The sequence below is a fragment of the Muntiacus reevesi genome, chromosome 6 (genome assembly GCF_963930625.1).
Source record: "Muntiacus reevesi chromosome 6, mMunRee1.1, whole genome shotgun sequence".
NCBI lineage: Eukaryota > Metazoa > Chordata > Mammalia > Artiodactyla > Cervidae > Muntiacus > Muntiacus reevesi.
This window is the reverse complement of record NC_089254.1, coordinates 101,036,334-101,050,901: the sequence shown is the minus strand read 5'-3', so window position 1 is coordinate 101,050,901 and position 14,568 is coordinate 101,036,334. Positions and strand designations below refer to the sequence as shown.

Sequence of the window (14,568 nt, the reverse complement as noted above, 5' to 3'; positions counted from 1 at the left end):
GGAGAGTTTGAGAAGACCTGTGGAAAGCAGAAAAGCAGTCTACATGCTTCACCAAACCAAGCCAGGAGTTTCTTAAATCTGTATCAGATACAGATGAATCTCTCCATGTCAAAACTTTTAGTAGGTCCCAAGAGCAACATAAAAGAAGTCACATCTGGCTCACGAGCCTTATCATTTATAGAGCAGCCTAACCGGTTGGACTATTATAGAGAACGTAAGCAATATATAAATCATAAACTCCTAGCATTCAGGAGTCCTCAAAAGGTAATCTGCAAATGCACAAATCCCTCCAGGTAACACGCACAAATCACACCGTGCTCTGCAAAGGGAGTTCAGACCCCAGGAGCTCTTGCATGAAGGGAAAGAGAGCTTCACTGCAGTAGATGGCTGGAAATCAGCTAAGGCTGAAAAAGGAAACGTGGTTTTACAGCATGAAGTCAGAGGAAAATTGACGTTCCAAAAATCTTCTCCAGTCTGATTTAACAGATAAAAAATGAATCATGTGTCAGGATCCTTGCATTCAGTTTCCAGGAGGATAATTTTACACACCAAGAGTTTAGTCACAGGGAAAGTTTACTGCTTCTTTGTCCACATAAGGTCCCACAGGGAACATTAACTATATCAGCTACACCCTTGCTAGTGTTGATACAAGTCAGCGATGCTGGGCCACTACTTCAGTACCTTCTATTTCATCTTTAATCCTACTTCACTGAAGTTATTCTTCTAATCATGAAACACAGCAAAGCGGGAAAGAGAATTAAATGTGATTAAACGTGGCAAAGAAATTTAAAGAAGCAACATCCCATTCCATCCAGGCAGGCCTCCTGCAGTAGAATCTGAGGCTTTTCATCAATTGCAATTCAAGATGCCCCATGTGCTGAGGAGCAGCCCCTCACTAGCACAGCTCTCAGCCTGCGGTTACTCAAGAGAAGAATAATGGGGTGGATTGCTGTACCCAGATAAATCACAGTCTGCCATATCCAGTACCGGAATTCCCCAAAGGGAAACATACCTGAGGCAGTGAGAACCAGTGACAGAAAAGAGGAAGTGAAGAGGATAGCAAAGGAGATAAGAGCCAGGAGAGCCTTGATGTGTGCCTGGGCACTGGAACTGTGAAAGCCTGAAATGGAAAAGAAGACCTTCTTGGTGTGTCTTCCCAGAGATGTAATGAGCAAAACTGTGCCCGCGATGAAGAAAACAGTAGGGATGGTCCAGGTAACAATTCTCAAAGGGAAGAGGAAGAAACTCTCATGCATTCTCACAGCATTCCTAGTGACATTCCAAGATTGCAGACCCCTCTTTAAATAGTTTTGATACATTCTCTGGTTGCCTATGAAAAATAGAACGGAGGTAAAGGTAGAGAACCCCAGAGAGCTGAATAGCATCCAAGGAACCAACCCAGAGACATTCCGCTTTAGCCAGAGGAAAACGGGGTGGGTGAAGGTTGCGATTTTCACACAGTAGAAGACAGTGAGCCAGGTGGAGAACCACAGCGTTGCAGAGCTCAAGAAATCCCACTGAACGGCCAGGAGCTGGAACACGGGGTTGTACGGGAAGGCCGCTGGATTCAGGAAAATGTAAATGTTCTTACTAATCACCACCCATTGCAGACAGAAGCGAGAGGCCCCCAGGCTGACCAATAACTTATCGCAGGGCGACAGCGTTCTCCGCAGCAGCCACTCGCTGCCCAGTGCCGCGATGATCAAGCCGTTACCTACCAATGCCACCAGGAACAAAAGGAATAAAATAATAATGAAGATGACGGCTGTCTTATCAACCAACTGAGGTCCTGGAACCATGTCCTCTCCACTCATCTCTCCTGCAGACCTCAAAGTCTCTTCCTGTAGGGCGGTTCTGGACGGTCCTGGATAATATCGGCCCCTCCAGCTGCCCCAGTACAGAGGATAAAGTCGAGGATGTGGGCTATCTGAGGAGGGTGAGGAGGTATTTTCTTCTCAGAATAGATGCAAATATCATTAAGGCTCAGTTTCAGAAGTCCCCCTGCCTGTCCGTGAATTTGCCTGTCCTTCCTCTGCCTACTTGCTGCCCGTGTCAACACTGGTATGGATACTATATCAGGCCCTTGCATTTAGCATCCCTCATGTGGGAACTTATACCTCTCTAAGCTGACACCTAAGACATGATCACACACCTGCTGGCTGCTCCATGAGGAAATCTAGAGGGCACACCCCCATCAGACATCCAGAGCTCACATCCAAGATCGGTTGGTGTGTTCTGGGCACTGTTCTAAGTGATTTTTGTTGTCCTTAGTTCTCACAATGACCCTATGAAGCAGGTGACTTTAGAAAACTCCTTTGACAGGCATAAAACTGAGCAACACTTCTACTTAGGTTAACTCAAATCCTACTACTTGTGGGGACCATTATTATCAAATAGACCACAAGAGACAATTATACATAATAAAGGATTTCCTAGGTGGTGCTAGTGGTATAGAATCTGCCTGCCAATGCAAGAGACACAAGAGATGCATGTTCAATCCCTGGGTCAGGAATATCCCCTGGAGTAGAAAATGGCAACCCACTCCAGTATTCTTGCTTGAAAAATTTCATGGACAGAGGAAACTTGCAGGCTACAGTCCATGGGGTCACAAAGAGTCAGACATGACTGAGCACACAATGCACGTGCAAGTGAATGTTTTAACTATATTTTACTAGTGACCTTTAAAGGGCATTTCTGGGTTTCCCTTGTGGCTCAGCTGGTAAAGAATTCTCCTGCAATGCAGGAGACCCGGCTTCAATCCCTGGGTTGGGAAGATCCCCTGGAGAAGGGAAAGGTAACCCACTCCAGTATTCTGGCCTAGAGAATTCCATGGACTGTGTAGTTCATGGGTTCGCAAAGAGTTGGACATGACTGAGCAACTTTCAATTTAGGGATTTCCTGGTGGCTCAGATGGTAAAGAGTCTGATTGCAAAGTGGGAGACCTGAGTTCAATCCCTGGGTTGGGAAGATGCCCTAGAGAAGGATATGGCAACCCACTCCAGTATTCTTGCCTGGAGAATCCCATGAACAGAGGAATCTGGTGGGCTACAGTCCATAGGGTCACAAAGAATCAGACATGACTGAGCGACTTGACTTTCACTTTCAAAGGGCATTTCATGTAGGAAACCCTACTATGATAGCTGTCACACCAATGTGCTATGGCAAGAAGAATGCTGGGCTAGGAATCAAGGCAGGTGTCAGTCCTAGTTCCATCCATCACTGTGAGTTATTGGGTATGTCAGTAGGTCATTCTGTGCCTCAGTTTCTTCATCTATAGATGTGAAAAGTATTATCTTTTCTAATTCACAGGGTAAGACTATATTCTAAAACTAGGATCTCAGTTTTCAGAGTGAAAGAAGACATTAAATAATTTAATGATGAAATAAGTGAAGCCTCAAGTTATAGATTAAAATTCTCTCCTAAAGTCACAGTTCTATGGAGGAAAGACCAAGACCCAAGCTGATTCCAGGACCAGAAATCCTTGCATAGTTATCAGGACATCTTGTACTCCTATCTTCTTCATCCCCAGATGAAGCCAGAAGACCAAGTTTTGGTCTTGTCACAGTCACTATTTGGTGTGATTGTTCTGCAGTTTGTGAGTCGTCTGCTCGGTGGCTCTATGGTGGGGTTAATGGCGACCTCCTCCAAGAGGGCTTATGCATAGGCTATGTGACCCAGGTCTGCTGCACCCAGAGCCCCTGCCCCTGTGGCCGGCCACGGTGCCACTGGAGAAGCGTGGAGAGCTAACTCCAGAAGGAATGAAGAGGCAGAGCCAAAGCAAAAACCACACCCAGCTGTGGATGTGACTGGTGATGGAAGTAAGGTCCGATGCTGTAAGGAGCAATACTGCATAGGAACATGGAATGTCAGGTCCGTGAATCAGGCAAATTGGAAGTGATCAAACAGGAGGAGGCAAGAGTGAACATCAACATTTTAGGAATCAGTGAACTAAAATGAACTTGAATGGGAGAATTTAATTCAGATGACCATTATATCTATTACTGTGGGCAAGAATCCCTTATAAGAGATGGATGGAGTAGCCATTACAGTCAACAAGAGTTCAAAATGCCATATTTGGGTGCAGTCTCAAAAATGACAGAATGATCTCTGTTCATTTCCAAGGCAAACCACTCAATATCACAGTAATCCAAGTCTATGCCCTGACCAATAATGCTGAAGAAGCTGAAGTTGAATGGTTCTATGAAAATCTACAAGACCTTCTAGAATTAACACCCAAAAAAGATGTCCTTCTCATCACAGGGGACTAGAATGCAAAAGTAGGAAGCCAAGAGATACCTGGAGTAACAGGCAAATTTGGCCTTGGAGTACAAAATGAAGCACGGCAAAGGCTAGCAGAGTTTTGCCAAGAGAATGCACTGGTCATCGCAAACACCTTCTTCCAACAACAAAAGAGAAGACTCTACACATGGACATCACCAGATGGTCAATACCACAATCAGGTTGATTATATTTTTGCAGCCAAAGATCAAGAAGCTCTATACAGTCAGTAAAAACAAGACCAGGAGCTAACTGCGGCTCAGATCATGAATTCCTTATTGCCAAATTCAGACTTAAATTGAAAAAAGTAGGGAAAATCACTAGACCATTCAGGTATGACCTAAATCAAATCCCTTATGATTATACAGTGGAAGTGAGAAGTAGATTCAAGGGATTAGATCTGACAGATAGAGTACCTGAAGAACTATGGATAGAGGTTCGTGACATTGTACAGCAGGCAGTGATCAAGACCATTCTCAAGAAAAAGAAATGCAAGAAGGCAAAATGGCTGTCTAAGGAGGCCTTACAAATAGCTGTGAAAAGAAGAGAAGCTCAAGGCAAAGGAGAAAAGGAAAGATATACCCATCTGAATGCAGAATTCCAAAGAATAGCAAGGAGACATAAGAAAGCCTTCCTCAGTGATCAAAATACAAAGAAATAGAGGAAAACAATAGAATGGGAAAGACTAGAGATCTCTTCAAGAAAATTAGAGATACCAAGGGAACATTTCATGCAAAGATGGGCTCAATAAAGGACAGAAATGGTATGGACTTAACAGAAGCAGAAGATATTAAGAAGAGGTGGCAAGAATACACAGAAAAACTGTACAAAAAAATATCTTCATGACCCAGATAACCACAATGGTGTGATCACTCACCAAGAGCCAGATATCCTGGAATGTGAAGTGATGTGGGCTTTAGGAAGTATCACTATGAACAAAGCTAGTGGAGGTGATGGAATTCCAGTTGAGCTACTTCAAATCCTAAAAGATGATACTGTGAAAGTGCTTCACTCAATATGCCAGCAAATTTGGAAAACTTAGCAGTGGTCACAGGACTGGAAAAGGTCAGCTTTCATTCCAATCTCAAAGAAAGGCAATGCCAAAGAATGCTCAAACTACCCCCACAATTGCACTCATCTCACACGCTAGCAAAGTAATGCTCAAAATTCTCCAAGCCAGGCCTCAACAGTACCTGAACTATGAACTTCCAGATGTTCAAGCTGGATTTAGAAAAGGCAGAGGAACCAGAGATCAAATTGCCAATATCTGCTGGATCATCAAAAAAGCTAAAGAGTTCCAGAAAAACATCTACTTCTGCTTTATCGACTACGCCAAAGCCTTTGACTGTGTGGATCACAACAAACTGGGAGATTCTGAAAGAGATGGGAATACCAGGCACCTGACCTGTCTCCTGAGAAATCTGCATGCAGGTCAGGAAGCAACAGTTAGAATTGTACATGGAACAGCAGACTGGTCCCAAATCAGGAAAGGAGTATGGCATGGCTGTATACTGTCACCCTGCTTATTTCACTTATATGCAGAGTATATCATGAGAAATGCTGGGCTGGATGAAGCATAAGCCGGAATCAAGACTGCTGGGAGAAATATCAATAACCTCAGACAGGCAGATGATACCACCCTTATGGCAGAAAGCAAAGAAGAACCAAAGAACCTCTTGATGAAAGTGAAAGAGGAGAGTGAATAAGCTGTCTTAAAACTCAACATTCAAAAAACTAAGATCATCGCACCTGGTCCTATCACTTCATGGCAAATAGATGGGGAAACAATGGAAATAGTAACAGACTTTATTTTCTTGGGCTCCAAAATCACTGCAGATGGTGACTGCAGTCATGAAATTAAAAGACACTTGCTCCTTGGAAAAGCTATGACCAAATTAGACAGAATATAGAAAAGCAGAGACATTACTTTGTCAACAAAGGTCTGTCTAGTCAAAGCTTTTTTCAGTAGTCATGTATGGATGTGAGAGTTGGACCATAAAGAAAGCTGAGCACCAAAGAATTGATGCTTTTGAACTGTGGTGTTGGAGAAGACTTTTGAGAGTCCCTTGGACTGCAAGGAGATCAAACCAGTCCATCCTAAAGGAAAGCAGTCCTGAATATTCATTGGAATGACTGATGCTGAAGCTGAAACGCCAACACTTTGGCCACCTGATGAGAAGAACTGACTCCTTGGAAAAGACCCTGATGCTGGGAAAGATCGAAGGCAGGAGGAGAATGGGACAACAGAGGGTGAAATGGTTGGATGGCATCACCAACTCAATGGAAAAGGGTTTGAGCAAGCTCTGGGAGTTGTTGGTGCACAGGGAAGTCTGGCATGCTGCAGTCCATGGAGTCACAAAGAGTTGGATATGACTTAGGGACTGAACTGAACTGAACAGTCACTGTCTATGAATCTTTGGACTAATCATTTTATCTCTCTGAACTGCTATTTCTTCACCTGTAAAATATGGATCACAAATAAACATGAATATATTATATGCATATATAGGGATGTGTATATGTAAACTATAAATCTCTACACATTCATAAGAAATAAGGTGATGATGACAATTGTTATCATAATGACCTCCATCCCGTGGTGTGACAAGTAGTCCTAGAAGAATTCAGGAAAGTATCAGGGATGCAATAGAGGTCCAACGCACCAAATATTAGACATCTACCTTAATTAGAGGAAGGTGGAGTAAGCAAAAGCCACATTTTCAATAGGAATGACATCCAAAGAATCACAAAAAAAAAGTAATCAGGTGAGTGCTTACATACTCTGGTGAGTATAAGCAGGTTAGTATGTCACAGGGAGTAAGGCAAGAAGAAATTCTTCTGTGTCAAACACAGCAATGGTGCAGGCTCAAGATCAAGTAACAGGAGAGACAGAGGGGGTATCTGATAGTACACTCACCTCCTGACAAGCACCATATCCTACCAGTTCCAAGCACAGAACCCCACCAAGAGACAACAGACTGCAGATCACTAGCATCTCTTTCTGGTTCCCAGGTCACTTGGGACAAAGGTCCAGGTGGAATTGTTCTTCAAACACAGAAGCCTTGCTGCAGTGAACATTGTCTTCCTGGGGAAAGCTGAGGTGAACTTAGGTAACTCATACACTCTGCCTTTCTGAGAAGATGCAAAACTGCCTGGGATAGAGTTCCCAACTGCTCTCTACTCTGCCACCCACATTCATCTGGTGGCATTCGGCTGTTTCCTTCTGAAACGTGGAGCAATAAAGCAAACTTTTAGCTTATAGCTCTGGAGTCTGACCAGCCACAAACCCCTCAATATGGAAAACTCATATATTTTCCCATCTGCTTCCTACATCTTTGATGGCTCATGTACTGAGAAAGATGTGCTGTTATTCTTCAACTCGACTAACAACAATTAGTAAGCATCTCCAATATATTGTAATGATCCTGTGAAAGACGCTAGGCTGTAACAATGAGCTATTAATAAGCATCTGCCCTTAAAGTGTTTTCATACACTTATCATAAACCACAAACATTTACTAGGCATATATATACAAAGTGCAGGTTAAGTTAATCCAAAAAGGTGAATAATCATTTGCATTTTAATATACAGTTGTGTTTTATGGTGATTCTTTTGTTGTCTGTGCTTTCTGTTTGTTACACTTTGCTTTCTCATATTCAGACTTTTTTATCTGGTAGAAGTCAAGTCTGAGAACGTTGAAATTCTAACAAGCAGTCTTTATATGTATGATCATGAGGATGGTAGAGGTAGGAATCCTGAGTAGATTCCCTGAGTGGGAAACAGCTCGGTTCTGTCTCTCAGAGGATAAAAAAGCAGGCTGTGGTTCTAAATGTATGTGTCATCCTATTTCCATCCCAAGAATTCTGAGAGGATTCAGTAGCAGCCACAGCCCCTTTGTTGTGGAAGAGCAAAGACATGCCTTGTATGTTGAAAGCTCAGAGAGATGACATCAGTGAAGGAGGCGGAAGTGTGAGTATGTCTAGCACAGAGATAAGTTTGGCTACAGCAGAGGATTTCCATAAAGGAATGGTGGCATATCAGGCTGAAAAGGTAGACAGGGGAAAGATCCCAGAAGGTCTTGAAAGTCAGGATGAGATATTAGCCTGTGTCTTTGGTGAAGATGGAGCCACCAAATGTTTATGGGCTCTTATGAGCTAGAGCCTAGGAAAGGGAGGATAACAACATCAACCAATTAAAAACTCCTGAGATAAGCCCAGTAGACCTGGCATAACTCAAAAGACTGTGAAAATGCTGCAGAACATGGGAGTCACACGACCATCCCCTTCCCACCCAAGACATTTAAGTTCTGGAGTTCTGACCAAGGGAAAGCCAGTGTTCCAGATGACATCGCTGATGCTTCTGTCTTTTCTGCCTCCACTCAGCCCTCTGTGGCTTAAGTTCCAAAGTTCAGTCCCTGCAATTTGTTATTGCTTTCCCAGCTCACTCATGTTGTTTCTGTTTTAAAAAAGGAAAAGATTTCTTGATGATAGTCCCAGCTTTCCAGTTTCCTATGTCCGATTTTACCCTCTCTCTGGGAAACCCTTTAAGCTCCTCTCCTGCAATTTAGGGATCTTCTCTTTTAAAGCCTTAATCTTATTTTAAGTGAAAACTCCTCACCCTCTTAACTCATCTCTGCTAGCTCCTCTTTCTCTCTCCTCTTGCCGTATTTCAGCCCCTAGCTAGTATTATAATGTTTTGAGGTCTCAGTTTCCCATGACTGTTGGACAACTTACCATAAATGCAATGATTTCTGTTCTGTTATTATTCCTGTTTTGATTAGCTTGGACATATAAATCTGTTAACCATGTGGGGTGCTTTTCCCAATCTTTTTTTGTCTCTTGATCTCCAAACTTTTTTATAGGAAACTCCATCAGTTGAAAAAAACTATGAACATGAATTCCACCATATGCATATTTATTTATTTTAATTATATGCTTGTAATACTCTGCTCATATGTTATGTATTAATACATCATAAAATACATATAAAACTGCGATTAAAAAGGTGAGAGTAAAAATATATTAAAGTTGTCACATTTTCCTTTCTCCATCCAGTGGATCATTTTGCACACACTCTGGGATGCAAACAGCCTAACTGATAGACTACCATCCTAGACATCAGCATCCGGGGCCAACGTCCTGGGTGAGTGGATAGAAAGAGTAAGATTCTCAAAATTAAGAACTATGGCAAATTCCCTTTGTTTTCCTTTTCTATCTTCTATTGGCCAAGACCTAAAAGCTTTGCCACATCAGACAATTTCAACATACAGCCAACACACAGAATCACAGGCAGGACCTATAGTGGCACAAAATTCATATATGCCTTCAGACTTCAATGGCTCAAAAAAGCTCCATGGGTGGGACCGGTCTTAAGCAGGGCACAAAAGGAAGGAATGGCAAAGAATGGCAGAGAAAGGAAAGGAGGAATTTCTAGATGGGCCAAGACCACAGGCTGCGGGGAAGGCCTGTGGGGAGACAGAAAGAAGCCTCCTGGGCTGCAGTGAGAACTGCGCTCTGACAGCAGACAAGGGACGCAGAGGGCAGTTGGTGTGTGGGACAACCTGTGTCACCACTCAAGGGAAAGTGAGAGTGAAGTCACTCAGTCGTGTCTGACTCTTTGCAACCCCACGGACTATAGCCCACCAGGCTCCTCTATCCATGAAATTTTCCAGGCAAGAGTACTAGAGTGGGTTGCCATTTCCTTCTCCAGGGGATCTTCCTGACCCAGGGATCGAACCCAGGATTCCCTCACTGTAAGCAGATGCTTTACCATCTGAGCCACCAGGGAAGCCACCATTCAAAACAAAAACAAAACCAAAAAACCCTTTAGGTTGATCACAGAACAACTGACCACCATCACAGTTCTCTGTAAAGAGAGTACAGACTGGAGAATATTATAAGGGTTCTTTGCGTAGAGAGTGAGAGGCGCCTGTGTGGAAACTAGGCCACCATTCTAGTCCAAGGTGGTTCGGGACCCAGACGAGAGACTAGGAGCAGTGGAAGGGATGGTAGAAACAGAGAGGGATGCAAAAAGAATTAATGGGACATAGAAAGAGTGGGGAAGAAAGAGGGAAATGAAAAAAAGTGAAAGACAGCGCCCATCCTTGTGCGTTCTTGCCACTCAGGGCTTGTTCTGTGATAGCAGCTATTGATACTACTAACTGGAGACAAACTGGTCCTTGTCCAGGGCTCGCCAAAGCCTCTTCTTCAGGGTCTTTCTCAGCGTGGGGCTGCTGTGCACCAAGATGCTAGAGTGCAGACAGATGCCCGTGCAGGTCACCACCTCACAGGCCTGGCGCCAGTGTTTCCACAGGGCTGGGATGTACATAATGATAACCAGGGACAGGGAGTACAAGGTGCAGAAGAGGAGGAAGAAGGCAAGTGACTTCAGGGCCATGGTGTGAGCCCGGGTGCTGGAATCACGTGGGCTGGGTCTGCGGTCCCGCATCTGCCCGAGGTGCCGGCGCAGTGAGGACCAGAGCAAGGCGGCGGACACCAGGAACAGAACGAATGGAACTGACCACATGAGAATTACACAAGGTAGAAAAAAGTGCAGATAGACAGCATGTATTCTACCAGCCAGGGTGTCATTCCCATGGGAACTCTGGGCAGCAGTCATCTGGGCAAGAATTGTATTCCCAACAGCTGAGGAGATGACGGTCAGACCAGACAAGATCAAGGAAGCCAGCAGCAGCCGGGGAACTGACTGAAAAATCCTCCACTTCATCCAGAAGACAACGGGAGAGAGAAGAGGGAGATCTCGGTGCAGTAGGAGACAGCAAGCCACACAGTCAGCCAGAAACTGAGGGAGCTGATGAAACCCCAGGGGGTGCTGAAACAGTAGATTTTGGAACAAAAGCCAGAGGAGGCCATGAGGTGTTCAGGAGGGTCATCCCGTGCAGACAGAACCGGGAGGCAGCCAGGCAGGCCACAATCATGTCACCGGCGGGCAGCGTCCGGCTTGGCGCCCGCTCCCCACTCAACACAGTAACTATGAAGCCATTCTCCAGCATGGCAATCAATGATTCCAGGAAAAAGATGATCTTGAAGATCAACGTGGGCAAGGCGGGCATCTTCTCCAGGTAGGCTCTGCTCAGACTCAGCTTCTACTTCAGGAAAGCACAGTTTCTCTGGCCAAGCCACTCTGTTGAGACTAAATTCAGAGGCTCTCTCCTTGGATTCAGGCAAAAGCAGAGCTACCAGCAAACATCATCACCCCACCCCCTCCCCTCCTCCCATACACCCATCACACTCCCATCGGTCCTCCAGGATTTGAAAAGAGGTTCCCTGCGATTGGCATGCAAATCACTCCTAACTCAGTGACATCCTGTCTGTTTGCATAACCTGTATTTGCCTGTTTTTTATCAGAGCCAGATGTAGGGAAATGGTAACAGAATAGAGGCTCCGAGGGTGATTCAGAATATTCATATTTTTTGTTTTATGTCTCACTATACTATTTCTTTCCTAACTTTTCCTTAAAAGATGTCCTTATGCTTGTTTCCTTCCCATAACCACAAAACTTCCCTGACCCTCCCAAGACCCATCTATATGCACAAGTCTTGGAACACCAAGAAGAGGCTCTGTCTCCCCTCCAGTGACTGCTCTTGAGGCCTAAAATTTCAGTGGCAGGCTCCACATTGGAGTTCAAGGAGTCTCGACTCAAAACCTGTTTCCCTGATGTGTTAACATCAAATCTGTTAGCCATTAACACTTTAGCTTCAACGTGTTTGGAAAACCAAAATCAATCATTTCCTAAGAAGCCTCTGAGGATATGTGAGGGAGTAGACACATCATAATGAGAAGAAGGGAAAGACAGAGGAGGTCAACAAGGAGATGAGATCCAGAGTGGACATCACAGTAGGAGCCAGGGGAGCAAGAGCTGGTAGGATGGTCAGGCGAGTTGAGAACAATGCTCAGAATGAGCTCTCAGGGAGAGACTGCTGTCTGTAGGATGAACCACATGCGATAACAATGCTGAAGATAATAACAACAAACTTGTTATAACATCACCATGCTATTTATAAAGTGACTTCACATACGTTACATTTTGCCACCACCAGCCACAAAGGGACATTGGTTCAGATCAGCCAATCCAAGCTCAGGTAGCCATTTAAAAAGATCCAGCTAAAGTGGGTTGTAAAAGGCAAGAATGCCTATGAACGTGAAAAACAGACAAACAAAAAGGGGGGGAATGAAAACAGAGAGGAGGGTACAGGAAAGCAGAGGTACAGGTGGAGAAACAGGGAAGATTCTGGAGTCAGGGTCCTTCCCCACCTCCCCGCCCCACCCTGAGACAACTCATAGCTAATAGCCTTGCTTCCCACTTTACAAAGTCTCACTCAAGATTCCACAGGGGAGTGATCTATGTGTAAAAGATTTAATGTAACTAAAACCATGGTTAACTATTTACAGTGGAGACTTCTCCACTGTAAAAAGATTATGGCACTTGCTTGAAGAGCTGTTTCATTTTTCTCAGAAGATAATCAGAGAGCAGATCGTCCAACCTCATCAATGGTTTTGCAGCACAACTTCAGTGACTTGATTTAGTTCTTTGCCGGTTTTTCTCAAAGACAGCAGCAATGAGTGGCTTCTGCACGTTTCACAACATTTTGGCTCTTCTCTGAGTCCTTTGGTGAAAGGCCAGCCTCATGATGTCATCAAGAAGCATGTTGAGGCCACGGCACACACACCCTGTTGCGGCCACATGTAACCAAGTGTTCCCTGTGCTTTCTTTCACAGGCAACCTTCACGTGACTTCACAGTCATCAAAGCTTATGCTTCGTCAAAAACAGTCCTTCCCAAGACTTCTCCTTTCCTACATTAAAGACTCTACACAAAGTGAATGTTTTCTCCCATTTCGATACTCTTCTATAAGAAGGTTGAAAGGATACCATTCTTCAGGTTCCTACTCATCCATCTCTCAGTGCTCCACCAGACATGTCTTAGAGAGGTCCCATGTTCCCAGTAAATGGAATATTGCCTACCACATCAGTGAACAAAGAATGTCACTGTCATCAACGATTACAGCCACCAACCGATAACGAGCTGGCAAGCCCTGAGAAACTCAGAAAGGAAAAGAATACCTGCCATCTAGCAGTAATCAGACAGCAGACACTCCCTAGAAGGAGTCCTGAGGAAACTCAGGGTATGAAAAATACAAGATACTGGCCCCAGATGGCTGAGGTGCATATCAAAGGATTGATTTCAGTGAGCCCAGACTCTTGCATCTTCCCATGTATAGAAAAGCGTTAAATTCCTTAGCTTGAGATATTTTATTTTCTTTAACAATAACCTTTCAATGTTCAAACTACCTGCCCTTTGTTGCAAAACTCCTGCATATCCTGCCCCCACCCCTCTACTCACAGCAGTTCTCTCAGGGTACTTGAGATGCTGCATCCCACGCTTGAAGTCCTAACAACTCCCATCAATAACTCTCAACTTTTAGGTTGCAGTTGTTGTTCAGTCACTCAGTTGTGTCCAACTCTTTGCAACCTCATGGACTGCAGTATGCCAGGCTTCCCTGTCCCTCACTAGGTTATGAATAATTTTGAACCGACATCCCATTCATGGTCTGCCTCCAAAAGAGGCCACAGGTAAAGCAACCCTTTAAGTTGTTTTTGAGAACCCTTCCAATACACAAAAGTAATCAAAATACCAAGTGCTTCTCACAAGTTTTGGTCATGTTTCTCCCTTCTGAAAGTGTCTCATGCTTGCAAATGAAACTTAAAAATCCTTTCTTGTAGCACAGTTGTCAATACTTTTTTTAAGATGATGCCTGAGTCTTCTGTGAAATGATGTTAGTGTCAAACCAGTAACATTGGAAGGTCAGATTTCAAATGGGTGATTCTGTAAAGATCTATTTGCACTTCTTTCATTTTGGTGGTCTACACTTGCAAAGGAGTTTTTTTGATTTCTGCTCATTAGCTTATATATTTTTATTTTTTCTTATTACATTCAAACAGTCACTGAGTCATCTTAGAGACATGGGAAGATACACATTTTATTTGGCAAGTTCTGTAAATCTTGGGTGTCCTTTCCCCACTGGATCTTTGAATGACTCAGTGTGCAAAAACTCCCATATTCTTCCATAGTTTCATCAGGTAATTGATGGTCTATGCCACAGAAGGGTGGAAAAGGAAGGAAATAGCAGTGCTTTTAATGATGAGAATGCACATAAATATGAAGCTAAATCATGCATGGTTTTAATGCTGTTCATACACAATAAGCTCTAATTTTCTGACCCTACAGCCTTCCTTTTACTCTTCCATTTAGGAAAATAATTTTGGATAAA

At 43.8% G+C, this 14,568-nt stretch overlaps 1 protein-coding gene across 1 annotated transcript; it reads right to left on the bottom strand.

Annotated features, from left to right (window-relative positions):
- Nucleotides 1-860: 860 nt before the first annotated feature.
- Nucleotides 861-1,814, bottom strand: TAS2R60 (taste 2 receptor member 60). Its single transcript, XM_065938513.1, has one exon. The coding sequence runs from the start codon at nucleotides 1,812-1,814 to the stop codon at nucleotides 861-863; it is 954 nt and encodes a 317-aa protein (XP_065794585.1).
- Nucleotides 1,815-14,568: the final 12,754 nt, after the last annotated feature.

Coding starts and splice junctions, on each gene's coding strand:
- TAS2R60 (XM_065938513.1), bottom strand. CDS start 1,814: ATGAGTGGAGAGGACATGGTTCCAGGACCTCAGTTGGTTGATAAGACA.